This window comes from Neolamprologus brichardi, chromosome 7, assembly GCF_056152115.1.
Source record: "Neolamprologus brichardi isolate AB-2024 chromosome 7, ASM5615211v1, whole genome shotgun sequence".
In the NCBI taxonomy this organism is placed as follows: Eukaryota; Metazoa; Chordata; class Actinopteri; order Cichliformes; family Cichlidae; genus Neolamprologus; species Neolamprologus brichardi.
The window spans coordinates 18,914,669-18,941,779 of NC_142110.1; the positions used below are offsets into that span (position 1 = coordinate 18,914,669).

Consider the following 27,111-nt stretch of genomic DNA (forward strand, 5'->3'; position numbering starts at 1 on the left):
TCCAGGCCTTTTTCCTTTGTTTTTCTTCTCTCTTCATCCTCCTATTGTCAGGGTCATCCTCTTTTTGTCCCTCCTGACATGTTTACCATATCTCATTATCCGTCTTGTCCGGCAGGTGAGAGAGAGTGACCCCAGCGATCCCAATAAGGATATGGTGGTACAGCTGATAGATGACTTCAAGATTTCAGGAGTCAACGGCATACGTATCCTAATCAGTGTGCGTGTGCATGTTTGGATATGCGGAAAGGACAGAGATGTGATGATGTGAGTCCTTAACTCCCAGTTGCAGACGTTTGTATGGTGTTTGAAGTGCTGGGTCATCACCTGCTGAAATGGATTATTAAATCCAACTACCAAGGTCTCCCGTTGCCGTGTGTCAAGAGTATTATCAGACAGGTGAGGACACACACACACACACACACACACACACACACACACACACACACACACACACACACACAAATAACAAATTTTATTTAAGAGCATAATGAAATGACTGAATATTTTATAAAATTGGGGTAAATTTAGCACCAACACTGCAGTCCAGCATTTGCAAAAGTAACCCAATCAATCCTTGTTTCTCCAACAGCTGTTACTGCAGGTGTGAAGTTAATACCCATTGGTTGAGATGATCTTCTCAACCACCTCTATTTCTTAGATCTTGCTTCCAATGAGCCAGCTGATCTTTTGGTATTTTTTTTAAGTGATCTTGAGTGATATGTAAAGAAATGAGACGTTTGCACAGTTTTGTATGTGTATTGTAATACGGAGACTTTACATGTGTTCTCGCCATAATTCATTTGGTGGTGCAGGTTAACATCATTTTCTAACTAATTTAGTTTCTGTGTCCCGGCCTGTCATATGTTGACTAATGAGGATTGAAGATGGTAGATAGAAAAGCAGTGCTAATGTTCACTTCAAACGTTAATACCGCCGCCACTCTGAGAAGCGGGATGACAAACCAGCTGATCAGCTGAGCGTTTCAGTTGCTGCCAGCCTCTTGTAAGCTGAGCTGGAGATGAGTAGAAATTGAATGAGACTGTCCTTCACTTCAGTTTCAAAGCCTCAAGACAGAAACAAATGAAAGAAACACAAGAAAACATCAACAGTTTCTGTCCTCGCCGCCCTCGGAGAATGGAAAGCGTCTAAAGAATAGTTGAGCTGACTAATAGAAAGAGTGAATGAAAGGGAGAGAGACACAGAAGGAGATCTGAAAAGAGGCATGTTTGCATTTTTTGTGAATTCATGCTTAAACAAGAAGAATGAACATGATTTCATGCCTCTGTGCTAAACAACCATGGCTAAAGGCATTATGGTTAAAGGTTGCTAGTTGCTTCGTTATATGTGCCGATCCTTCTCGTTCCAGGATATCGCAAACACCTTGAAAGAGTCTCTGAAGATTTAGTTCTCATATGTTTTTGATTCAAGGAAGACAAAAATTGATGTAGGTGGTAAAAGGAGAAAAGTCAAGCTAACGCACCTCATGTTTTGGTCACAACTAATTGTTCACATGCTAATTACGACTTATGGTAAAAGGATAAAGTCACCAAATCTCACTGGTTGGCGGAAGCATACAAATGTCTGTCTATCTGATGTGTCTGCAGGTCCTGCAGGGCTTGGACTACCTCCACACGAAGTGTAAAATCATCCACACAGACATAAAGCCGGAGAACATCCTGATGTGTGTAGATGACGTCTTTGTTAGGCGTATGGCCATGGAAGCAACTGAATGGCAGAAAGCTGGAGCTCCACCGCCATCTGGATCAGCAGGTAGCGATACGTTTCATTCCCCCCACATGTATTTTCAGAGAAAGGGTTATTTAAAGGGACCTTTACTGCTGTGAGTAAGATATCATTAACAATATTTGGTCATCTTAAAATCTGGTATTTAAGTTACATTGGCCCATATTTTTTGTTGTGTGTACTTCTTTACTTATTTACGCTGTGCCCGACTCAGCCAGGTGTTGTGTTTGTAGCGTTCGCAAGACGTGTGTTGCCTATAGGAAAGTTGCAGAGTGCCCTGTCGCAGCTATCCCATGTCAGCACTCATAACATGGTTGGAGGGAGTTTCTTCCATCACTTCTTTAGTTTTTCATTGTCATTTAAAATCATAATACTGATAATGTGGAAATAAATAATATCAGCTGTTGATACGTCAGCACCTTGATTCTTTTTCAGGCTTTCTGTTGTACATTTGCTGCTCTGTTTGTTATGATTCATATATGTATTTATACATATTTATAATATATGCATGGAAACGTATTTGCTACAAAAAATTTGTTCACATGCAAAACTGCCATCCGATTTACAACACATGCACACTGGAAAATGATCTTCTTACTGCCATGCATCCTGAATCAGTGTTTGTGCTTGCTGCTTTCAATCTGCATGCTATCTGAATACAGTCAGATCCTTATTTCTCTATATAAGGAAACACGTTTACCTTGAGGTGAAGTGGAGAGAGCAGTGACGATGTTGTTAGAGATAAGATTGCTAATGCAACAGTGAAGGAGAAAGTAAATAGTTTCCATGGAGGAAGACAGAAAAAGGCCAACTTTTGAAAGTGTAAAAAAATTAAAATAAAAAGGAAAGATCAAGATAATGAGAATTCATAGGATGATGGAGCTTTGCTTCCCTTGAGACACTTACTGTGCCTTAAGTATAAAAAGGTTTAGAATCAGGTCTGTGTGAAATGTTTGTGTGCGCACTGTTAATAAGTTCGGGCCTAAATTAGAGCCATTGTCCTGTTGTGTGACCCAATTTGGGTCAAGCTTTAGGTGTCAGCCTCCCATTCGAATCTAGAATACTTTGACGGAGTTCATGGTGGACTCAGTGACTGAAAGGTTCCAAGGTTATATAGTTGCAGAACAAGCACAAATCACCACCCCTCCACCACCGTGCTTGACAGCTGGTGTGAGGTGATTGTGTCGATATGCTGTGTTTGGTTTTCACCAAACGTGGCCAAACCACTCCATTTTTGTCTTGTCTATCTAAAGGATATTGTTCCAGAAGTCTTCTGGTTTGTTCAGATGCAACTTTGCAAACGTAAGCTGTGTTGGCATGTTCTTTTTAAAGGGAACACAACGTCTCATGGCAACTCTTACAAACAAGCAATACTTGGTCAGTGTTTTTCTGTTGGTACTATCATGCACTTTGACATTTACCATGCTAACTGAGATCTGCAGACTCTAAGTTGTAGCTCGTTGAGTTTATTGCAGTTTCTATGAGCATTGCATGGTCTGACCTTGTGGTGAATTTTTGGATGTAATATGTTAACAGAACCCTGAATGCTCCACAACAGAAAACTGCCAAACCTCCTGTTTTTATAGACGGATGCTCACACTTGTAAGTGATCAGTTAATCAAGTGCATTTGATTTGCAGCACTGGGCAGGTACTTATCCTTTTCTAATGTGTACTTGGGGTTTCCTACATGACTGTAGCTACACTGTATTAACGTGACAGTGGTGTCAATTTTAAGCAAAAAATCAAATTCAGGTAATTCTAAAAAAATAACTGCACTGTGTTATACTTAAGTTTGTTTCCAAATGATCGGTTATTTTATACGAAAATTAAGAAGAGACTATTTAGAAGATATATAGAAGATATATTTTTACCTCCTATCAGAAATAGCATGAGTGAGGTCTGTTTGTTTACTGTATTCATTTACACTTCTTACTTCTTTGTTATTACAGATTTCTCTTATGTTTAATGTTGACGTACTCGTACAAGAAGTGTCGAAGCCTTGAGTTTCTTCTCACCTGCTTACCTTTACAGAGACATTTGTTGCTTTTATTTTTACCCATCTCTTGTCAAAAAGTTCTTCCCCTTTAAAAAAAAATCCCTAAAAGTTCTCAAAATTATTCCTGATGAACTCCACATGAACCCTGTCCCCTTGGTGAACCCCCTGTGAACTGTCAATTGCTTGCATCAGCCAACAGTCTTTTTGAGCCTCGGGGTAACAAGTTTTACTGCTTAGATTTCTACACGCGTGATGTCAGGCACAAAACCATCAACTGTCAAAACAAGAGCAAGTGCTCATAGTAACACACGCTGTCTCTGATTCAAGATAAGCAGTACATCATTTTTTTTAAATTGACGTTAACATAAGTGTAGGAATAAGTGTAGACATGTGTTTTATAGTGAAATTTCATCTATTTCTGCTTCATATGAGAAGAAATTTATTTTATTTATTTATGACTGAAGCTATGGAGGACACAAATGCCAACACTGCTTGCGTTATGATAAGCTAACTTCAATTAGCAGCTCAGCATAGCTGCTAAGATAGGACTTAATAATAACTGAATAATTGAAGAAGAAGGCATTAAAAAAGAATAAAACTTAAACATTATCAATACAGGAAGAGCGTGGAAAGTAATTTTTCTCGATTTGATAACAAGATTTACTTGTTTCTGAGTGTTTCAGGTTTTTAAATGAGCATGCGGCGACATGCATGATTTGCTCTCTTAACTCTTAAACCTCTGTCGGTTGTGTGACGGACTGATGACAGTGATGCTTGAAAGTGTCTGATTGCTATTTTTTGCTTTCTGTTTTATCAGTTAGCACAGCCCCCCAGCTCAAACCGGTGAGTACAACAGATGTGAGTATGAAATGGGACACACACACACACACACACACACACACACACACACACACACACGCACAGCACAATATTAAAAAGCAACGCACTAATTGTCTCATTTAGAGTTATTTACCTGTAGCTAGTAGTCTGTTGTTCCATATAAGGCAGGATAAGCTATATTGCCAAAAGTATTTACTGGGCTGCCTTCACAGACATATGAACTTGAGTGACATCCCATTCTTAATCTATAGGCTTTAATATAATGTCGGGCCAACCTTTGCAGGTATAACCGCTTCAACTCTTCTGGGCAGGTTTTCCACAAAGTCTTGGAGTGTGTTTATGGGAATTTTTGACCATTCTTCCAGAAGCACATCAGGTCAGGTCATACGATGTTGGACGAGAAGGCCTGGATCATCTTTTCTGCTCTAATTCATTCCAAAGGTGTTCTGTTGGGTTGTGGTCAGCATTTTGTGTTGGCTAGTCAAGTTCTTCCACACCATCCGTGTATTCATGTGGCCATGTGGTAACAGGAAGGGGCCATCCCCAAACTGTTCCCACAAAGCTGGGAGCATGAAATTGTTTAAAATGTCTTGGTATGCTGAAGCATTAAGAGTTCCTTTCAGTGGAATTCAGGGGCCGAGCCCAACTCCTGAAAAAGAGCCCCACACCATAATCCCCCCTCCACCAAACAATGCAGTCAGACAAGTACCGTTCCCCTGGCAACCACCAAACCCAGATTGCTGATCGCTAGATGGAGAAATGTGGTTCGTCACTGGAGAGAACCCATCTCCACTGTTCTAGAGTCCAGTGGCAGCGTGCTTTACACCACTGCATTCGGCACTTTGAATTGCATGGAAACCCCTATACACGAAGCTCTCGGTGCTCTGTTCTCGAGCTAATCTGAAGGCCACATGAAGTTTGGAGGTCTATAGTAATTGACTCTGAGTTGCTGTTGTTCCCAATCATTTCCACTTTGCTATAATAACACTAACAGCCAACTGTGGAATATTTAGAAGTGAGGACATTTCACGACTGGACTTGTTGCACAGGTGGTGTCCTATCATGACATCACACTGAAATTCCCCGAGGTCCTGAGAGCGACCCAGTCTTTCACAAATGTTTGTAGAAGCAGTCTGCATGCCTAGCTGTTTGATTATATACACCTGTGGACATGGAAGTGATTGAAACACCTGAATTCAATAATTTGGAAAGGTGAGTGAATGCTTTTGGCAATATAGTGTATGTGTGACACACTCACCAGTCACACAGTCCTGCCCCTGATAAATAATTTAGATATTATAATTTAAGGCTAAACTAACATTGGAACAAATAAAAACAGAAATGTAATTATATATAACTAAACAGCAAAAATGTAACTGAAAGATGTCAAACTATTGTCTAAGCTGAGTGGAACTTTAAAGAGTTGAAGCTCAGAGGATATTAAAATTTCAAATGGAAAGCACAAAACTGCAGCTCTGATGCTTGGTTTAGTGAACATCTATAACATATAAATTAAAACACAACACTCAAAAGTATCAAAACCTTTTTTTATTTCTTTGTTTTCCCTTTTCACTGACTTTCTCTCCCTCTTTTATGTTTTTTTCTTTTTCTTTTTTCATCCCTCAGGTTGGAAAGATCTCCAAGAACAAGAAGAAGAAGCTGAAAAAGAAACAGAAGCGGCAAGCCGAGCTTCTGGAAAGGCGAATGCTGGAGATTGAAGCCCTGGAGAGGGAGGCAGAGAAGAGGGAAGAGAAGGCCAAAGAAGGAGGGGAGAAGGCGACGCTCGACTGCAACCTGCCTTCACCGCTGCAGCCGCCACAACCGCCTCCGGGCCACAGCACATCCCTGGGAGACAGCGACGATGACGACGACGATGAGGAGGACGGAGAGGACGAGGAGGAGGAGGAGGGAGGAGAGAGGCCCATCAGGCTGACTAATCATACATGTGAGTCCGGACTGCAGAGTGACTGTGAAGATAAGCAATTTTACTACATTCAGACATTAGTGAATCAATCAGTTGTGCTTCAGCGTGTCAGATATGACTCAGGTGTTTTGATCATTTATAACTGTAATTGTTTGGAATAGAAGAACTACATAAATACACCTGTTATTATCATTTTATATGTATTCTTATATCCCGCTCCTCCTTCAAAAAGGTTACCACGACTACGGTCCACCAGAAAAAAACTCAAATACCAGTTGGCGACATCTTCGGCTCATTTACATTCCCTGTCACGTCTGCTTAATGTTTGTTTGGTGGTTTCCTGTGATCCTGTAGGCTATTTATAGGCTGTGTAAATTAGTTTGCTACTTGCAGCGAATCTGCTGCATTGCCTCCTCACAGCCTGTTTTTCGGCGCTCTGAATCATCGCCAGCATTTCAGATTTCAGATGAACTTAATTTGCCACTTTGTCTCAATTTAAGTGAGACAAATTGGCAAATGAGTCTGATTATCAGGCGGGTTTGAATGTTGCAAAAAATAAAACACTGTTAATCGGAAGCCTGAAGACAAGCTGCAGAAAGTCGAACATATATTGTTCTCCGCGTCCTATAACTGTTCCTAATCTGTTAGTTGTCTCTTATTTGGACTCCATTTAAGCTAAAGGAAATGTTTCCTGCAGCCCGGGGATGTAATGCAACGTTCTGGTTGCATTTATTGTTTCCAATCAAATACACTGAAGGAAAAGTGAGCAATTAATTTAAAAAAAAAAAAAACTGTATTCAGGTTGTGAATAGCTAGAAGGTGAGTTATCCCAGAGCAGATCTTGGCTTTGACAGATCTGCGTCACGTGTGAGTATTTGTATGGTTTTGGTTTTAGTCTGTCTGTGAATGAATAGGATGTGGATTGGCTCCAATCACTCAACCCACGCTAGTCCTGCTGTGTATGGAAGCCTCGGCTGATTCACGAGAGGGAAAAAAAAAGAAAGAAAGAAAACCGTCTTTCTCCGTCTCCCTCCTCCACCCTCTGTCTCTGCACCTTCCGCCTCTTTCATTCTTGTATTCTCGCTTTGCTACCTTCACTCCGATCTTTCTTCTCTTTTCATGCTCCTTTTCTCTCTGCCTACATCTTGTCTGATTCCACTTACTGTACATCTTCCTCCCGCCCACCAACTGTCTATAATGTTTTCCTTTTTTCTCCATGTTAGGTGCAGCACCTCCCCAGGAGCAGAGCGACGCAACCCACATCACAGATGATGACCCTGATGAGGAGGCGGAGGAAGAAGAAGAGGAGCTTACGCCTGTCGCTGAAAAAGATGCCCCTATTCCCCCCGCCTCAGAGGAAGGCAGCGGAGATCCAACACAAGCAGAGGTTGAGCCAGAAGAGGCAGAGGAGGAAGAGGGATTAAAAGGGACAGAGAATGAGAATGAGGAGGAGGAAACAGAAGAGAAGGTAGCAGAAGAAGAAGAGGAGGAGGAGGAAGAGGAGGAAGAAGAAGAAGACGAAGAAGAAGAAGAGGAGGAGGAGGATAAAGAGACAGAGGAGCCAAAGAGTGAGAGCAAAACAGAGCAGGAGGTGGTGGTGGTGGTGGAAGAAGAGGTTTCAAAGAAGCAAGAGGGGGAGGAGGAGGACGAAGAAGAGGAGGAGGAGGAAGAGGAGGAGGAAGATGAGGATGATGACACGACTACTGACCTCCTCACAGATAACACCTCCCCCATCAAACCCCACATCAATAAAACCAATTCGGTCAAAACCAACGGCCATGTTTTGTTAGGCTCTGAGGGACTGAAACCAAACCCAGGCACGCCTCCGCCTCCTTCCCCCACCCCAGAGCCTCTTCTCTGCCCCCTGGTGGAGTCTGAGCTCAGCTACACAGACAGGGACAACTCTCTGAGCTCTGGTTATGAGATGTATAACGGCGAGCTTGGAGAGCCAGGACTCACCAATGGCTCCAGTGAGCGGCATCTAGGTACAATTCCCATTTTTCCCGACTTGCCTCTGGATCCCGAGCCGGGAAACACCATTTGTGTCGGTACGGCAGACATTGAAGCAGGACCTTCACCCAACAGCCCCACTGCAGACCGCAGTCGCACCGTGTCCTCCTCGAGCACGGGAGACACACCGAAAGGTAAGATAGGATTACAGCAATTTCAAAACTCAGACTTTAATACTGAGCATGTAAACGACGATGGCTGGAAAATAGTACTGATTTTAATGATAGTGGGTGTAGAAACCATCCGGTGCAGGTATAACATGAAAATTAATATCCCAGATGTGATCAAATTAAAAATGTCAGTAACTGTTTTGTGATGGAGTGATGGGTTAAAACACTGTGACCACCGCCCACTAGTGCACTGTCCACTCCAATCTCTCTCACCCATTGACTCATGCACACCTCTGTCATGTGAAGCACTGAGACATTAGCTCGCATCACCCGCAAAAAAGAGACCAATGATGCTTGGAAATTGCCACAAAGCTTTGCTCTTAGACTGCTCCAAATGCTTCGATAGGTGTGCGACCTGACAAAGACACTCACTAAACATTATTAAAGTGGCTCTTGAGATAATTATGACCAGATGAGTTGGACTTTATTGCTGATTAATGGTTTATTTCTATTTAAACCACTGATGGTCAGGGGTACTCCACAAGCTCTGGCCATGTCATCTGGGAACAACAACAAAGTTGCTCTCAACTAAGCTGAATTGGTTTAGTTCATCAGACTCCCCAATAGCTCCAGCACAGAGAGACACCAGCCAAGCAATCTCCTTACAACACAACCATCAAATCAAACAACTGCCTATGAGTTAATTTTAAAGTTTTACCCGTTGTTGTGTAAGCACTGTGACAACTCACCACATCAGTGTACGTATTAACACAGCACTTCAACATAAGACAATTACTAAAGCACATCGACGGTAGCACTAATTCATTTTATTCATTTCTGCCTCAGTTTGAAACCCATAAAAAAGCCATTTAATGTTTTTTTTTAATCTGATTTTACTGGTTATTCATGCTTTTTGCTTTAGCAGTAAATTCATTTCCCCCATAGCCTGGTGCAAAACTGTTTATTTGAGTTAGTGTTCTTGCTTTGGGTAATAAAAAAGTCCTGACTGGTAAAATAACATTGTTTGTCTGAGCTGAAAGAATACATTTTTATTTCTTTTTTTAATACAATATACCATTTACAATTTCTCCTGCTACCACCATTTTTTCTTGTTATACAGTCTTGTTATTCACCTCAACAGTGGTTAAAACATTTCAAGCCATCAATACATATGTTTTAGTTCTTGTGCCTCAGAGTTTCTATCATTATTTATTGTTAGGGAACATACAACAGGTAGTATAGCTCATAGAGTTGAAGAAAGGAACCTATATCCCTCTGCAATAGCAGAGGGATATAGGTTCCAGAGCATAGCCTGGGTTCAGCTATGCTCTGGGCATTTCCTACAGCTCTCTCCTCCAGCTTTCCTGTCTACTCTCAACTGTCCCATCATAATAAAAGCTCAAAAGGCCCCCAGAAACACTCAAACATTATTTAAGATCTCACTGAAGTGATTGTCTGAAGTCCTTGTTGTGATTCAGTATCACCAGTTGGCTCTAAACTTTTACTTTAATTACAGGATTTATCTCCAACTTCAAACAAGTCCAAGTCTGAGTACACTTTGTGCAGTGCAGTGGTTCTAACTACACAACAAATTTAAACTCATTATTATGAACTGTTATCATAAGCTCTTATTGTAGTTGCTTTTGAAGTGTTACTGTTGTTCCATCTTGTTTTTTCATAAACTTTTTATTTTATTTTAGCATATTTGAAATATCACAGCATGATTTTTATATGTAAAATAAACATAATATAACATTCAAGCTAAAAATAATATTAATAATAAAAAGTGGAAGTTCAATCATTTATTGATCCATTTAAAATATTCATTCTAAAAGTATATTTTAATATTTAACTTTGATGCCTAGTAGTGTGTAAAAATAATATCCTGAATTTTTTTTTTTTTTTTAAAAACTGAGCCAATACTACGTGTCAGTTATTTTCATCTGCATTAATCTGATTGCCTTCATATAGTATTGACACGATTTTGTTTTGCTGGACTTCCTCTCAACATTAATTATAAATTTTAATTAAAAATTGAGACCGGCATCTTATGTACTTTTAAAGATCGCCCTAACATGAATAACCACTGCTGTGTTTCGATTTTACCTTGTATTACTTTGTAGTATAATATCATTTCTCATTATTACATTTTAGTGTCCAAATACATTTAAGGTTTTATTTTTTGACCTAACATCCACCTACAGCCTTCTTTTTAGTATCAGTAAATGAATTAAGGTGCCAAATTTCTCATCACATTACTTCTTTACATGGCTTTGTGATACTGTCAGTGGATGCTCATGTAACTTGATGACTGGCACGATTTCTAGAGAAAAAACCTGAAGTGATCCTTGTTTTAAATGCACGCCTATTCAAACATTACAATGCATAAACGCTGTCTCTTACTGTATGTGTTAATCCTGCGCTGTCCCGTTATGTCCCCTGACAGTCAGAGCCAGAGCTGCAGATCTTCTGATCAACCCTCTAGATCCGCGCAACGCAGACTCTATTCGAGTCAAAATCGCTGATCTTGGAAATGCATGCTGGGTGGTAAGAAAGCAGCTGGAGTTTGATATTATTTCATTTTGACTATTTTTAAATAGTGAAAGGTGAAGCCTTTTATGTTCTGTTGAAAACAAAAAGAATAATGAGTTGTACAGAGGCTGTAACCAGAGGTGACCACAGGTGCATTATGCTGTAGTTTTTAAAGAGATAATAGCTCACATTCATACTCAGAGAGGCCTGAGAGTTTCTGGAGGTGCGTTCTGTGTACCCTGTATAAATGATTGTTATTCACTGTAAGAATTCATATTTGAAACCTGTGTAGGCGGGCAAGTCGCCACAGGTTGCACAGGTCCAGATATTTTAATGAGGTTTAGAGAGGAAAACAAGAAGCAGCATAACATCAAACTCTGAGTTTCCTTCAGTGGTCCAATTACAGCTCTGCTTTCAGCAGGCTTTTTTCTTTTTTGTCCAGCAGCCATTATTAGAGACCGGCTGTTGAAACGAATGTACTGGCAGGAGGCGCGTTCCAGCAGCTAACGCCGCTAGAACCCATCGTTCAGATGCGCTAATCTGATCCCAAATCCTGCGCACAACAATTACACACAGTCTCACAAAACAACAGATGAAAGTGTAAATAAAAGCACCCCACACATGTCTTGATCGAGCCTGTAACACACACTGAGCCAGCTGCACTCGGCAAGGCAGGACTGCTCGCGAGAATTTAACAGGGTTTGGTTTCCAAAGATGAAACACAAGTGGACCCTGATCAGACGAAAACATATCAAGATGTAAGACGGGGACTATGTTTTACTGATAAATCCTTATTAAATTTTTTAGTAACAAATATCCTTCCTCTCCTCTTATTTCGCGGACAGCATAAGCACTTTACAGAGGACATCCAGACGAGGCAGTACCGCTCCATCGAAGTCCTAATAGGAGCGGGTTACAGCACTCCTGCTGACATCTGGAGCACCGCCTGCATGGTGAGGAGAACACACATGAATAACATTATTACATACATATATGCAGCTGTACTAGTTTGCAATCAGTCGTTGAGAGGCGTACTCAGTTTGTCCTCCCGTAGGCATTTGAGCTGGCCACTGGAGATTACCTGTTTGAGCCTCACTCTGGAGAAGACTACTCCCGCGATGAGGGTGAGTATTTAAATCTTTATGGTACAAACTGTTTTATTTCCAAATATAGGAGCAGCAGCTTCCACTGGAGAATTAATGCTGAATATTTTTAATCGTAAAACTTTAAACTGGATGTTTAGTGTTGGAGATGTTCGATGCAAAGTGTTTAAACTGTTTGATATTACTGCGTAAATAATTAGCTTCACAGTTTTTCTCCACTATTTGATCAACTTTATATAGAAATTTAAAACTGATTTTAAAATAAAACTGAAATCATAAAAGGACGAATAGAATAAATAATTGAAAAAGAATTTCTAAAATATACTTTTGTTTATCACTATGCAATAATGTTGAGGCTTTTGTGTCTTATTGGATAATGGAGAAAAGCTGTAATTTAAAAAAGGTAGTTTGTATTGTTAGCGCTTAAAAAAATAGCCAAAATCAGTTTAGTTTAAAGTTTAGTCAACCCCTCTCCCCACATCCTTCTGTCCACTTTAAATTCTGTCCCTTGAATCTGCTGCTGTGCCTCCACACATCCACACCAAACCCACACTTCAAACCTTCGCCCAACATTAGCCAAGTGTCCTGTGAGATTACGTGTATCTGTTTTCTGGTCTTTCTCCATCCTTTGCATGTGGACTCCAGTCATTAATCATACTAATTCTTCTAAATGTTATGTCTCGCAAAAACATGTCACATTACCAAACTGTGCAGCTTCATCCCCACATTTCTCTTTATCACTTCCCCTCATCTGGTCTTTGATCTGTCTCAGCTCATTGTGCTGTGTTTTGGGGGGTTTCTTTTTCCCCTCAGAGCATGTGACACACAGTTAGCTCCCTGCTTCCTGTTCTGCACAGGCAATAAGCCAGTGTCAGTTTTATTCTGGCATGCTTATTTACAGAGGGTCACCTTTGATCTCTCGCTACTGAGGCCAGAGTGAAAATCCAGTTCGTTCAGATCTGAATCTAAATACATGTCACTTTATTCATTTCATTTCCTCACCTGTGGAGGCACAGCTCACTAACACACGCTGTTTCCTTTACTGTCTGACTCTTTTTTTTCCCCTCCCTCTCTTTATCCCTTCCTTATGCCCCCCCCTGTCTTTTTATACCTCACACTTCCTTTTTTTTCAATGTTTTGTACCTGTAATTGTCCCTTTTTTTGTATTTACAATGTTCTTACACTGTGTTTCACCCTTCTTTCGATTAATTCTACCGTCTTTGGCTTTACTCTTTTTCTATTTCTATTTCTTTGTCAACATTTCCTGCCCCCTTCCTCTTCTTTTTCTTTTTCTCTCTCCCTTCTCCCTCCTCCGACCTGCCTCTCTCCTCCATAGACCACATAGCCCACATCATAGAGCTGCTGGGCTGTATTCCGAGGCACTTTGCGCTCTCCGGAAAATATTCCCGGGAGTTCTTCAACAGAAGAGGTAGCGCTGGCCAGAGAGCTGGTGGGACTGGGACACACGGACGTCTGAGAGGGACAGAAATTATGCACTGGCAGACCGTTTTAAAATCAGATTTGAAAGTATGATTAAAACATCGAGAACAAGCTTCTCTCTGCATTACCAATCGGTCTCTAAGCGCGTCTGCGGTGTACCCCAAGGCATCAGTGTGTGTCGGTACCATTCAGCCAGTGTATGTGCGTGTTGATGTGTGTGCATGCCGTAATGCTGAACCGTGCTTGTTCCCTCTGTGACGTATGTGGTGGTGGGCAGACCACATCGCTCTGATCATGGAGCTCCTTGGGAAGGTCCCACGCAAAGTGGTCGCTGCTGGGAAGTACAGCCGAGAGTTTTTCACCAAGAAAGGTAAACGACTCCGTGGTTGATGACTGGTTAAGGGTAGTGTGAGCCAAAGGGACAGCGGTAGTGTGTCAGGAGCTGGACTGTTATAGTTAGCTAAACCAACAGATGTGAAAAAAGTAACAACTAAAAGAAAACTAAAATGATTGTCTTTTTTTAAAATAACTAAACTAAAACAGAGTTAAACAGGAAATGACCTTACCTTTAGTCTCTGTCAGTGTGGTCAAATTTGTCAACCCAGCAAACATCAGGAGGCATTGATTTGTCTGTTTATTAAGACTGACACATCTGTATGGCATTAAATGTTGTGCTGCCTGTTCTGAACTTCATAAATGCCGACTCAGCAAATACTCCAAATAAATAAAACTATTCATTTAAAACTGAAATGAGCAAACCCGAACCCTCGAAACAAGCAAAAGTAAAATGAATTGACAATAAAACATCAAAATGAAGTGATTTTCAAAGCAGATAAAATAAACAAATGTGTGCAATAAATATATTTTAAGCACTGCCGGATTCTATTAAGTTTCCATAACTTAATAACAAAATAAAAACGATTTTAAAAGCACTTCTAGAAAACTCCACATGTGCATTTAATTGGAAAAATATCTGTTAAGAATCACTTCTGATCTCTGCTGGTCAGTAGAATTCATACAGAAGGTGATCACTGTCAAGAAGATCGGGTGTTGAATATTTACATTAACTAAATAGCTGTAAATTATAAGTTATTATCAACCAGACTGATGAATGTAAGCTTGCTATAATTACCTCTGATTTAAAATCTATGTCACACTTTGATATTTCACATCTGCCTTTCTTTCAATTTTTTTCCTCATGGCACAGACAACACAGTGACATATTTTTAGTATATATCCCTACCAACAAATACATTTTATATCCTTTGTAAATTCCAAAAGAAACAGTTAAATGTGTTTAATCAGTGCCTCCTTTATATCAAACTTAGGATTAATAGTTTACAGGTTTATGACCAGGTAAAGCCAGTTAAACTAGTAGCAATGACAGTGCATAAGGCTTCTCTCTAGTATGTCATGCACCTCTCTGACCCTACTCACCTGTGAGCATGGTAAGTTCATGGACCTGTGATTGATACAGCTGATAACCCTTGCACTCTCTCACTCATTCTCTTTTTAGTTTCGCTCCATCTCGTTTTCCTTTCTGCTCATATATTCTTCTTAATGTGTCATGAGACCTGAATATTTCTCCTTTGATCCCGTCTCTATCTGAGGTCTGAGCCTGCACTTGATGTCTCAATGTTCTCTCTTTTATCTCCGGGTGCTCTGTTAATCGGGTCTGACTTCCTCGCACTGTCTCTCTCGCGTCTGCCAAGACGCTTTCGACTGCATGTTGCAGTCAGACGGCCTTGCCAGCTTGTTTACTTCATGTGCACTGATATATTGATTGGAGACAAAAACACCTGGAAAAACTATACTCTGCATAGGAAAGAATAACAGCTGTAAGGGTTTATCCTGCTAACAAAAACCACATTTTCTAATGAATGTTTGCACAAAGCTGGAGAATTCTTAACAGCTTCCATTCTCCCATCTTGCAGAGGAAAAAGAGGTTACCATGGCAGCCGTGGTTTGAACCGGACCTTCGGTCTCGATCGCTCCGATCATTAATCATTCGCTCACACTTGCTTGCTTCCCTGTCAGACTTGTGTTTTCCTCCTCTCCTGAATAACAGACACCGTCCTTTTCTTTTCTCTTCTGTTTCTGTTACCTCACCAGGTTTTTAGCTATTTCTGTCCCTCTTGTACCCTCTGTTATTGTGTATTTTTCTGCCAAGACTCTGCAGGTTTTCACTCCATTGGTACAGCACCTCACTGATTATCAAACCTTAAAACACACAGAGAGGCAAAGTAATTGTAAATCAGCTACTGTTTGGCTGAAGCCTGCATAATCACAGCCTAATGTGGCATCTGATTATATGACCGGTACACCAAAATACCCAGAGAAGAAAAAAATATAGATTATTATTTTACATGGGGATGGTTTGCATTTTAAAAAGATTCAGCAGCAACATCTTCAACTGTTAGATTACAGTTTGCTGTATTGATACCTGCAGCATGCACAGTAATGATGTTAAAGCCTTTTTACACATGAACTAATGTTGGTGGGAACATTGTTCACAGCTGCTTTTCTCACATGTAGCCAGAAATTTGGCTTGACTGTAGTCACTTCACCGCGACACCTTCTTGCTCACTATGATTGCACCGTAGATTTACCCGCATTTTCTCATATGGCTTCAGTCAGACTGCACACACACTCTTTGTATTAGGGAGCTAACAGGTTAAAGACCTGTAATGTCTGATCTGACAGCATCAGCCTCTGGGTGATGTATGGAAAAGTTCAGGGCTCTGGTAAAAGTCTGAAAACTGATCAAGTCTTGTTCTGAGGTGATAAGCCTGTTTGTACAATAACACTAACACTAAATAAGGACTGGTTGTCTAATGGCATGGCAGTGATTAAGTGTTGTCAGTTTCCTGTTAATGATGCTTGAATCATGACAATGCACGAAAAGCTTATTTTTTATAATTGAAAAATTGTGTGTTTTATGTGAGCAGGTTCCTGCACCATTTTAAATATCAAATTGAATGCTTTTCAAAGCATAAAGAAAATTATGTATAACTAGTCACTTCTAGTCGGGTACACAGCTATTCAGTAATCCCTACAGCAAGTGGATATTTGGAGATCACAATATATTGACAGGGACCAATATATTGGCTAATACTGGCTATTTGATCATATCTTGGTAACAACATTTATAATGTTCAATCCATGAACATTTAAAAAGTAGAGAAGAGATGAAAGAAACACCCTTCAGACATGTTATGAGTGCTAATATTGCATAATTTGTCCACCAGAGGGCACTCCTGGAACTTCCCTGTTAGCCTTACACATAAACAAGCAGCTGATTGGAGCAAAGGTAGAGTGTAAACAAGTAATCCACAAAAAATGTTATTTTTAAATTGCATTGCAATAGTTTCTTAGTGAGCACTCATAAATAACTACACAGATAGCGTTAGGTTTAAAATAAAAACCACAAAGCATGCTTTTCACTTTAACTTAATAAAGTTATTTCCGACTGCCATGTTTCCTACCAATGTGTCAACTTTAATCACACATGGTGCATAACAGTTTTATTTGTATGGAGCAATTTCACAACAACAGTAATCTCTGATTATTCCTTATGAGCAAGACTTTGGAATGCTGTCGACTTTTTCTGCTGCATTTTCTTTAAATAATTCTGAACAGAAATTAAACTGTTTTTGTAACGAGATGTTGCTGCTGAATTATCAGGATTTCACTGATGTGGGCACCATTGTTTTTTTTCCAACTCCACTGTTCTGGAGAAAAGGCAGAAATCTCAGAGGCCAAAGCTAAAGCTGTACTATCTGCATGTCTGGGTGCTTCTAGAGTTAAAGGATACGGCTGGTGGTGTTTTGTATTTTTCCTCGTGATCAGCAAATCCCAGAAAAAAGCCAAAAACAACTCTGCCACAGTCACATCTGTTAGTTTTAGCAGATTAACACCGTTTTTGCTCTACTGAGTACTGAAACAAAACGATGGTGAAAATAAGCAGGATTTGGCTACGGATTCCAGATCTTGCTTATTTTCATGTTTTTCTGGTATTTGTGGAAAACAAGTCAACATTATATACCACCAGTCTTTTTCCTTTACTCAAGAAATCCTTTTTTTTTAATTTGTTGGGACCAACATTTTTCAAACGTTGCAGTTCATCCTACCATGCCAGTGACTCTGCTGTGTGTGGCCTTCTGCAGGTGAACTGCGGCACATCACCAAGCTGAAGCCGTGGTCCCTGTTTGACGTGCTGGTGGAGAAGTACGGCTGGTCGCACGAAGACGCCGGTCAGTTCACTCACTTCCTTCTGCCCATGCTGGAGATGGTGCCTGAGAAGAGGGCCTCGGCCGGCGAATGCCTCAATCACCCGTGGCTCAACTCCTAGCCACAAACACTGAGCAACGCCCTCCTCCTCTTCCCCCCTGCCCACCCAACAGTTAGCCCAAACACCACCCCCACCCTGGTGGCAGCCTTTGGAACCCCGATGTGGAAAGAAGCTGGCAACAGATGAGAAGGACCTCCTTAATGCATTATCCCACATATCCATTTCATGCTTACCTGAAAATGCTTAACTCCCACATTTCTTTTCCCAAAAGGAATGTAGAGACAAACTTGTGGAGATAAAATGACAAAAACAATCAGACTGTTGGAGGACGAATGCGGCCCACTTTGGAAAAGGGAGAAGTTGGGCTCTGCCTGAAAGAAATGTGCTTTCTTCTCTTTTTCTGCCGTCAGGATGCCGGTCAGTCTCTTACATCTGTCTGTCTCTTCCTAATTATAATTTTTTAAAAATCTGTCTCGGGCGATGGACACCTGCTGATCTTCTCAGTATTTTGAAAGAAAAGTCAACAAGTAGCCTTGATGCATTGCTGATGGCCCACAGCTCCATCTGCCATGACCTTTACACAGCCAGGGCCTCAAACTCAGATGAGTGTGTGTGTGTGTGTGTGTGTGCGTGTGTGTCTTATTGAGCATGTGTGAAAATGAGCGTACGTGCCTGCGCTTAAGATCTGCCTACACAGACCCTCGTCTTTTTTCCCCAATCTAACTTCCTTTCCTAACCATGGAAGAAGTTCCCATATCAGACTCCGAGTTTACACCCTAATTTCTTCCAAGAATCCCAAAAAACCCATCTGACCTGTTTGTTTCCCCACATTGCCTCTCTCCCCTTCCTAAATGAGCGTCATGATCCTGCCCGGGGGCTGCTGCAGAAAGCTGGAGGGCAGCCAGTCCTCCAGGGGGCAGCACACTGAAAATGAGGACAGAAACAGTGTGGGCTGTGCAAAAATACAATCAGTTTAACAAAGAGGAGGACTGCTTGGTCTTTAGAGACTCTTTTTAACAATGCATGGAGAAGACTGAAGGAGCAGCATGAAGGATTATGACAAACAAATGATGGATGCTTTGTTTCCTGTTTCATCACACCTCTTGGACATTCTGTTAGAAAGATTTACATTAGGTTAGGATATTTGGTGCCCCCATCCCTCCGCCCCCAAAATGAAGGTGGCTACTTTACAGTCTCCTTCTCCACCAGCTTTTGACATTCCTAAATCTTGATCCATCATTCCTTGACTTTTATTCCCGAGAACACTTGTGTTAATTCCTACTGTGGCACGTTTACCAGAACTTATTGGTACTATTCCCCCCCTTTTTTGTCCTTATAAAGAAACCCTTTCTTCCCTGAGCTTCTCCAGAAATGGGATGGTCACACGGAGGTTGCACTTGTCTTTGTAGATGTCCTTCAGGGATTTGAAACCTTTGTATATAGAACTGAGATTTGGCAACACAGATAAGCGACCGTGGACGACATTTCAACACGCAAGCATCATTCCAAAAAAACAGAAGAAGAAAGAAAATACAGAGGTGGTTGTTGGCAGAACTTGACTTCCTCTGATATAGTGGGGGTTTTTTTGTTTTTGTTTGTTTTTGGGTGGGCTGCCACAGCTCAACCCTGCTGGAATGTTCAGACTGAACTGCGCCACCTGGTGGCTGGACGAGAGTACTGCATTGCCACACTGCTGCTGCTCTCAGTGCCAACACTCCAAGACGTTCCACTGTATCTCTCTACTTAATCCGTAATGCTCTGTCAAACACACAGACAACCACAAACTCGCATCATCACAATTAGTCCAGTTGCCTATTTTTTCGCAATAAATGAAAACAAAAGATGAGTATAAGTAAATGGTGAGATATTTTTAAAAACTATTTAATTCATTTAAAAAAAATGGAAAAAAATAAAACTTTTCTCTGGTTGTCGTGACCGTGAACAGAATCTCGTCTTATACTGAGGTGATTGTGTTTGTCTGTTAGAGATGTTTTTATTTCTTCTTTCATTGCAATTATTAATGATGATGATGATTATTATTAAGAGGTTTTGTTTTGTTTTTTTACACTTTGCACCTCTCCCCTCCCTCCCTACTTGAATAGTGCTGCTTTGTCCAGGCCCTTGATGGTGATGGGAAAAAAAATTCAACAGTTTTGCAATAAAGGATTTTGTGATGAGGTTCTTTTTATTATTTTATTTGGTTTCTTTTTCACCAAAACCTCCTGAACTCACTCTCAGCCATGCTGACTGTTCTTCCTGATGACATTGACAGAATCGCGTCTTGTCTGTTTTTCATTGACAGATTTAATAAAATTGTAAATTAATGGATCCTGTGCCCTTGATGCAGTGAATTTTCTGCTTTGAAGTTGCACTTGGCAGCAGTCGACCCAAACATGTCTGGTGAACTTATGATCACAAACTAAAGGCATCGAATGAATAGAAAACAAAGTCACCACAGGTTCTCTTTTTATTGACATGAATAACTCACATTCAATCTAATCATTTCAAAAATACACTATGTTGCCAAAAGGATTCACTCACCCCTCCAAATCATTAGTCAGGTGTTCCAAGCACTTCCACTGTCACAGGTCTATAAAGTAATTTCCCCACTCCTAAATATTTCACAGCAAGCTGTTAGTGGTATTATATGTGTAATAAGATCATGGGATGCTGAGGTACATAGTGTGCAGAGGTCACCAACTTGCTGCACAGTCAGTCGCTACAGACCTACACAATCTTCATGTGGCCTTCAGATTAGCTCAAGAACAGTGCATAGAGAGCTTCTTGTTCTTGTTCCAACATGGCTGTGCAAGAACGTGACTGGCCTGCACAGAGTCCTGACCTCAACCCAACAGAACACCTTTGGGATGAATTAGAGTGGAGACTGTGAGCCAGGTCTTCTTTTCCAGCATCAGTGTCTGACCTCACAAATGTGCTTCTGGAAATGGTCAAAAATTCCCACAAACACACTGCTAAACCTTATGGAAAGCCTTCCAAGAAGACTTTAAGCTGTTATAGCGACCAAGGGTGGGCCCACATATTAAACAATATGAAAGTTCAATATGCGCGTGAAGGCAGATGAGTCAATACTTTCTGCAATATAGTGTATGCTACAATACCCAGGTCAGTTGTGTGTGTTACAATTAGTCAACACATTGTCAACCTAGTGTATAAGAATGTGATACAGTACATTGTGATTCACACTGAAGCAAACATGGTCCACTTAATTACATTTTTAGGATTCAATAAAGGATGGAGTGATAATAGATGTCCTGAGATCAATATTAGTCATTAAACATTAGAATGTGCTTTAAAATATCAACGTGTGATTTTAGCAGTATTTTGTTTTAGATCGTAAATCCCAACAAATGCTCTCCGGTGCCACTACTGCCTGCAATAAACTTCAAGGGGTGTAGTGGATATTTTAGCCAAACAGATAACACATTTCCTAATAAGAGTAATAAAAGTGGGAATACCCACAAATTTGACCATGTAATGAGGTATATTTTGGTATCACCACTATGGAAATGTGGAGGAGACGTGTATACCACACAGGAATATCTTGCATTGTAAGCCTAAAGACAAACGTCATGGTATTATTAGGATGTACACATGAACTGTAGATCCACTAAAGGCATACTACGCTTGTGTGTACATTTATTATACAGCTGCCTCCTTTGTGTGTGTGTTACAGCAGCGAGGCACAGTTCTTCAACAGCAGGGGTTTGGCTAAATCCAGAATGTCTAAGTTGGGATCGAGAGACCTGCCCAGGCCTTCCAGCACCATGATAGCGAAAACTATTGAGGAAAAGTTGCTCTCCAGCTTGACCTGGAAACACGGTGACAAGCGAAATACATATTTGACAGATAAATAAGAGATTCTGTTAAGATCAATATTTTATTTATTTTTTTAAAAAGTATAAAAACCTGGTGATGTTATACCTTGTGTTTGATGAGTAGGCCAAAGACTCTGGAAAGTAAGTCAGCTACTTGGACCTGCAAGCAAAGAAAAAAATAAAAAATAAAAACAGCAAAGAACTATGTAACCACTATTAAAATCACTGATTATGTACTGAAGCCTGTCCATAGTGTACTGCGTGTTTTGTGTTAACTTTCCTCATATCTCCAAAAGTTGATTCTGTTCATTTAGACGTAGCGTTTTGTGGTAGAAACGTTTCGTCACTCATCCAAGTGACTTCTTCAGTCTCAGCTGACTGCAGGTTTCCCCAATCTTATAAACAGTACATTTGCATAATGACTGAAACCAGCCCACTGAAGGAACAATGGGCTGGGAGGTCAGTTCCTTAATCTTAATTATGCAAATTCTCATGACCATTGATCAACAACCACTGACCAAAACCCACTGATCAAAGACCATGAGTACCATTCACAGAGTTGGGGAATGGCTGCAATCACAGCATTGTAAGATGGCGAAAGATGTACCCTTAGGCCCCCTCCTCGATTCAGAGATGGTCTTTCCCACATCCCACATTCCCACAACCACATTTACTCGGGGCCTTCTTGATGTGCTGTTCTTCTGCCTCACTGGCTGCTGTGTCTGTGGGGATGGTGTTCGCTCTGTGTTGAAGCGTCCTAATGACACCCAGTTTGTGCAGTGAATGATGAGAGTCAAACCTTAAATACTGATCTGTATGTGTAGGTTTACGGTACACGTCAGCTTTTAGATGTCCCCCATTACTGACGGAAATCTCACAGTCTAAGAAGGCTAACATGCCACAGGAATTAGGATCCCAACGAGGATTAAGGAACTGACCTCCCAGCCCATTGTTCCTTCAGTGGGCTACTTTCAGTCATTATGCAAATGTACTGTTTATAAGATTGGGGAAACCTGCAGTCAGCTGAGACTGAAGAAGTCACTTGGATGAGTGACGAAATGTTTCTCCCACAAAACGCTACGTCTAGATGAACAGAATCAACTTTTGGAGATTTACTTTCCTGGATGATTGAGATAAATCAAGAAACTTTTCTCATAGCTTACGTAACTTCCACATATAAATACGACAAAGACATTGACTCCACACACAAAAATGAAAACCAATAACTGATCTAAGTTTGGATTGGCCAAATTCACAACAGCTTTTGTTTTGGATTTTTATGATCAGGCCTCTCGTACAGTTTATTACTTCACTAGAAGCTTTTTAGATAAGAATAGTTTTGCATGAATTTATGTTGAGGCCAATTTATTTTATCTACACATTTTCATTTATCAGAAAGTTGTAGTGAAGAGGAAAGTGATTAAAAATTCTAAAAGCAAACAATACAGATACAAAATAGACATGTATCAAGTTGCTGGAATCACAAAAGGAGTGCTAAATTTAAAAATAAAAGTATTCTATAATATTATAATGTCTTCTACTGTATTACATTAACCACCATCATCATCCTGGTCATAACACAATGCAAATGTTGGTTCATACCTTTCCCAGTGAGAGGGTGTTGCTGCTGAGGGCATGATCCACCAGCTCTGCCATCTCCTTTTTAAACAGCGCGGCATCCTTGCACTCACTAGCTCGGGCATGATTCAGAATCAACTCTGCCACACGCTCACCCTGGGACAAAAAAAAAAAAAAAAAAAGCCACACAAGAAATTCTGTGACTGTTTCATGGGTGGTGGTGTACAAATGACCAAAGCTGTGTCACTGTTCAAACACTTATCGTCATCGCAGATTAGTTAAAGACTGTTCTCATTCACATTTAGGCAGCTTATACATTGATGTTCTTCACAGTTTCATTCAGACACCCCCACAACACTTAGTCCAAGTGCTGTAGGCACTTTACATAAAATGGCATAAAGTACATCTTAAAGAAGCTATAAAATTTTCCTGCATTGGTTCTTACCTGACGCAGCACCACAGCTGTGAAGACAGCCTTAAAGTTGGCAAGGTCGCGGTCACTGAGCTGGGCTACAATGCCAGCATCCAACAACACCAGCTGGATAGGACACGGCGGTGGCCTGACACTGACCACCACCGTGTCCAACAAATCAGTGAGCGTGGTTTTCCCATGGTGCTCCCCTGAAATACCAGTACCGTCTCCCGATCCAGCGAGGGGACCCTGACACTGGACAAGTATGTTGCCTGGATGAAGATCCCCATGGACGAAGTTATCCAAAAAAACCTGGAATAAAGAAGTTTACATTGTCACATGATAGCATTCTGCACACATCCTTAAGTATATAAAACATTTATTGTTTACACCAATTGCCTTGGGTTGTGGATCTTACCATTTTCAGCAGCGTGTCTACTCCCATCTTGGCTATCCTCTGCTTCACTTCCTTGGGTACCTCGGAGCTCAAGTAGTTTGAAATGGGTTCACTCTCCTGAAAACGAGGCTGAATATTAACTGAACTATGCTGTCATCATTTAATGACCTCAATTACTTGCAGATCATTATACTCACTTCAAAGGTTTCCACTAAGATGCTTCTGGTGACAAATGGTCGCAAAGGAGTAGGGAACTTCACATAATCAAAATCACGGAAATTCGTCTGGAAACGCTCTATGTTTCTGGCTTCAAAACGGAGATCAATCTAAAACGCATGGAAATCGCACCTAACTGTGACCTGTCTTAGTACACAGAATGCTAAAGCTCTATTTAAAAGTCATGTGCAAAGTCAAAAAAAGCTTGTGCCAGGTTAAATGTAGGAGTCTGAATATTTTTACATCACCTGTTTGGTCATAAGCTTCTCAAACTCCTCCACTATCTCACACATACTGAGCCATTTGAGTCCAGGCAGGCAGTGCAGAAGCCAACTACCTGCTTTCATGAGCAACAGGTCTATCTCCACTTGTCCCCTCACTCCTGGATGGACCACCTACAATGAATCGGATACAATTTATACACACCCAACATAACGTGCAAGAAAAAGAAAAAAGAAAAAAAATCATACAGCATGTTCTCCTTTATTTACACTCCGTGACTGTGATGTGAATCTGTAGGAGGGGAAACAATCTTGCAAGACTGACCTTGATTGCCACAGGTATCAGGCGCTCCTCCTGCTGACCATCTAGAAGACTTTTGTCCTCACTGCTCTCTTCCTCCCCACTCCCCCTCCAGAGCTGCCTCAGAGATCTTGCCATGCCCCCTAAACCAGGGATCTCCCAGGCTTCCAACAAATCGTCTTTTTCCATCTCCTCTACTATTGATTGGAAAGCTGGGTCCTCCACTTGGTCCACCCTGGCCCAGCCTCGGTATACCTGTGCAATGCATCCTGATCCCACCGGTTCTTTACTCCGAAACACCAAAACCCTTCTCCAGCCCTCCCCAAAAGCCCTCCGGAGGCACTGCTTGGTATGAGCCCAGGAGTGAGGGCGTACCTTGACGTGGAGCCTGGAGAAACGGTTGCAGAAATCTTGAGAGAAGATGTCTCGTCTAGTACTAGCCCACTGCCCCAGCTTGATGAAAGTAGGACCAGAGGTCTCAGTCACCCACAGCAAAGCATCGAGCCAATGAGGCATCCAGCGGGTAAACACCAGAACCAAGGGGTAAAGGAGAAGAAGGGGGACAAATTTGAAGAGCAGAACCAACGCCCGGAAGCTGAGGCGAAGAAAAAATAGAAATCTGTGCACTTGGATTTTAGCCAAAGACTTTTTTTCCGAAGCCTGGGGTTGAACAAGAGCTTCCTGGCATCTGACTGCACTTAAAGAACCGTTGACTGCACCCCAACATAGCAGTGTAATCTTGGGTATGCGGGTTAAAATCTGCCCCCTTCTAACAAAACCGGATCTGGTGTTCTGAATCAGTCCAAGTCTTGCAAAGGAGCCTGCTCTCTGCAAAGTGCACCTCAAGCTGAGGAGGGCTCCTCTTGCTCCAAAGGCTATCGTGATCATAATGTCACACAGCTGCTAGCTCAGTCCAGCAGCTGAACGGATCCACATGTGCTAGTTTTGTGCTGTGAAACACCTTTTAGGAGTCATCTGTAAAATATGATCTTTGATCTCTTGGTAAACACTGCAGGTTTTACCCAGAGGATTACACTTTAAAGTAAAGATGCAAACTAGATTGGCGCTACAATAGGCTACGAGCATACTTAGCTATTTTTCTACAATTTGGTAGCAATATTTGAACTTACGGTACTCGGTAGTTACTGCAGTTTCTTCACAGACGAGAAGAAACTCGATGACTCTTTTTACTTATGTGGACAAACCAGACATTTAATGCTTCAGCTGGCGTTGCTGTGCCAGCTAATTAAATGTGGATTTCCTCGTTTCCATTGATAACAGAACATCTATGGAAACATTGCACTGACAGTCTACGTCCGGATATGACGCTGAAGAAACAAGGTCACGTGGTTTTATCTTAAAGGTGCAGTGACAATCACGAAAAAACCTTTCAGCGTTTCAAAACACAATTAAAACACGTTTAGTTTCTCGTGTCTGCACTTCTTATCCCACACATTGTGGGTCTGTCTCGTGTCACGCTTCTGTATTTAAGAAATTATAATTTTTCTCAACTTAACTTGCAGAAGCAATGGCTCAAATTAACCTCCGTATTGCGCGTGCGCAGTCTGTTGTAGGTGCTTCTTGCTATTATTATTATTTGCAAAAGCACACGATTAATAATACTAGAAAATGAATTTTCTGAAGAAACTGCAGTGTGAATGCTGATAGTTGTTTCTGAGCTCAAATGAAATAACTGCTGAATGTTAAGTTAAAAATGTTGAATGAGCTGGAAATGTTGTGTTTACTTCCTCTTCAGCACTTATTGAGCACTTTTAAGGATATTTCTTACCACTGCTATGCAGATGATATTCAGTTATATATCTCCTTTAAGCCCCAAGATGTTTCCAAGCTACAGATTTTGCATAGACTCCATTAGAGGTTGCATGGCTGAAAACTTTCTTCAGCTAAATGAGGAGAAGACTGAAGTCCTTGTTTGTGCTCCTAAAAAAATTGTACCTACTGTTATGGAAAACTTGGGTCCACTTGTTACATTTGCCAAACCTTCTATCAGGAACCTTGGTGTTACTATTGACTCAGCTCAGAAGAGGACTTACGTTGTTGACCGATCCTGTGGACTGGATCAAGTACCTCCGGCAACTTTTCAGGATGGTCAGGATCCATGTTTTTACAAAGCTTACTTAGTTTTTATAATTTAACACT

At 41.0% G+C, this 27,111-nt stretch overlaps 2 protein-coding genes across 7 annotated transcripts in view; one reads left to right on the forward strand and one right to left on the reverse strand.

The window, feature by feature from the left end:
- The window catches only part of srpk2 (SRSF protein kinase 2), a 70,289-nt gene extending 49,971 nt beyond the window's left edge, over positions 1–20,318 (forward strand). For 2 of the 6 annotated variants that reach the window (XM_087843267.1, XM_006782498.3), the window contains 11 exons: positions 116–203; positions 290–396; positions 1,605–1,770; positions 4,558–4,598; positions 6,207–6,525; positions 7,728–8,648; positions 11,071–11,171; positions 12,002–12,109; positions 12,211–12,280; positions 13,596–13,688; positions 17,866–20,318. In XM_087843267.1, coding sequence (XP_087699393.1) covers positions 116–203; positions 290–396; positions 1,605–1,770; positions 4,558–4,598; positions 6,207–6,525; positions 7,728–8,648; positions 11,071–11,171; positions 12,002–12,109; positions 12,211–12,280; positions 13,596–13,688; positions 17,866–18,050 — 2,199 coding nt within the window. In that variant the 3' untranslated portion in view covers positions 18,051–20,318. Of the gene's footprint in view, positions 1–115; positions 204–289; positions 397–1,604; positions 1,771–4,557; positions 4,599–6,206; positions 6,526–7,727; positions 8,649–11,070; positions 11,172–12,001; positions 12,110–12,210; positions 12,281–13,595; positions 13,689–13,976; positions 14,070–17,865 lie in introns of all 6 variants that reach the window. The other 4 variants (XM_087843270.1, XM_087843268.1, XM_087843269.1 and 1 more) reach the window with 4 other exon arrangements.
- Positions 20,319–20,422: 104 nt separating this feature from the next.
- Positions 20,423–26,264, reverse strand: adck2 (aarF domain containing kinase 2). The gene is made up of 8 exons (XM_087843272.1): positions 24,976–26,264; positions 24,678–24,824; positions 24,411–24,539; positions 24,235–24,330; positions 23,850–24,128; positions 23,429–23,560; positions 21,933–21,986; positions 20,423–21,819 (listed from the first exon to the last, which is right to left on the reverse strand). Exons 1-8 carry the CDS (start codon positions 25,837–25,839, stop codon positions 21,679–21,681), a joined length of 1,842 nt encoding a protein of 613 aa, XP_087699398.1. The 5' UTR covers positions 25,840–26,264; the 3' UTR covers positions 20,423–21,678.
- Between the last annotated feature and the right edge of the window lie 847 nt (positions 26,265–27,111).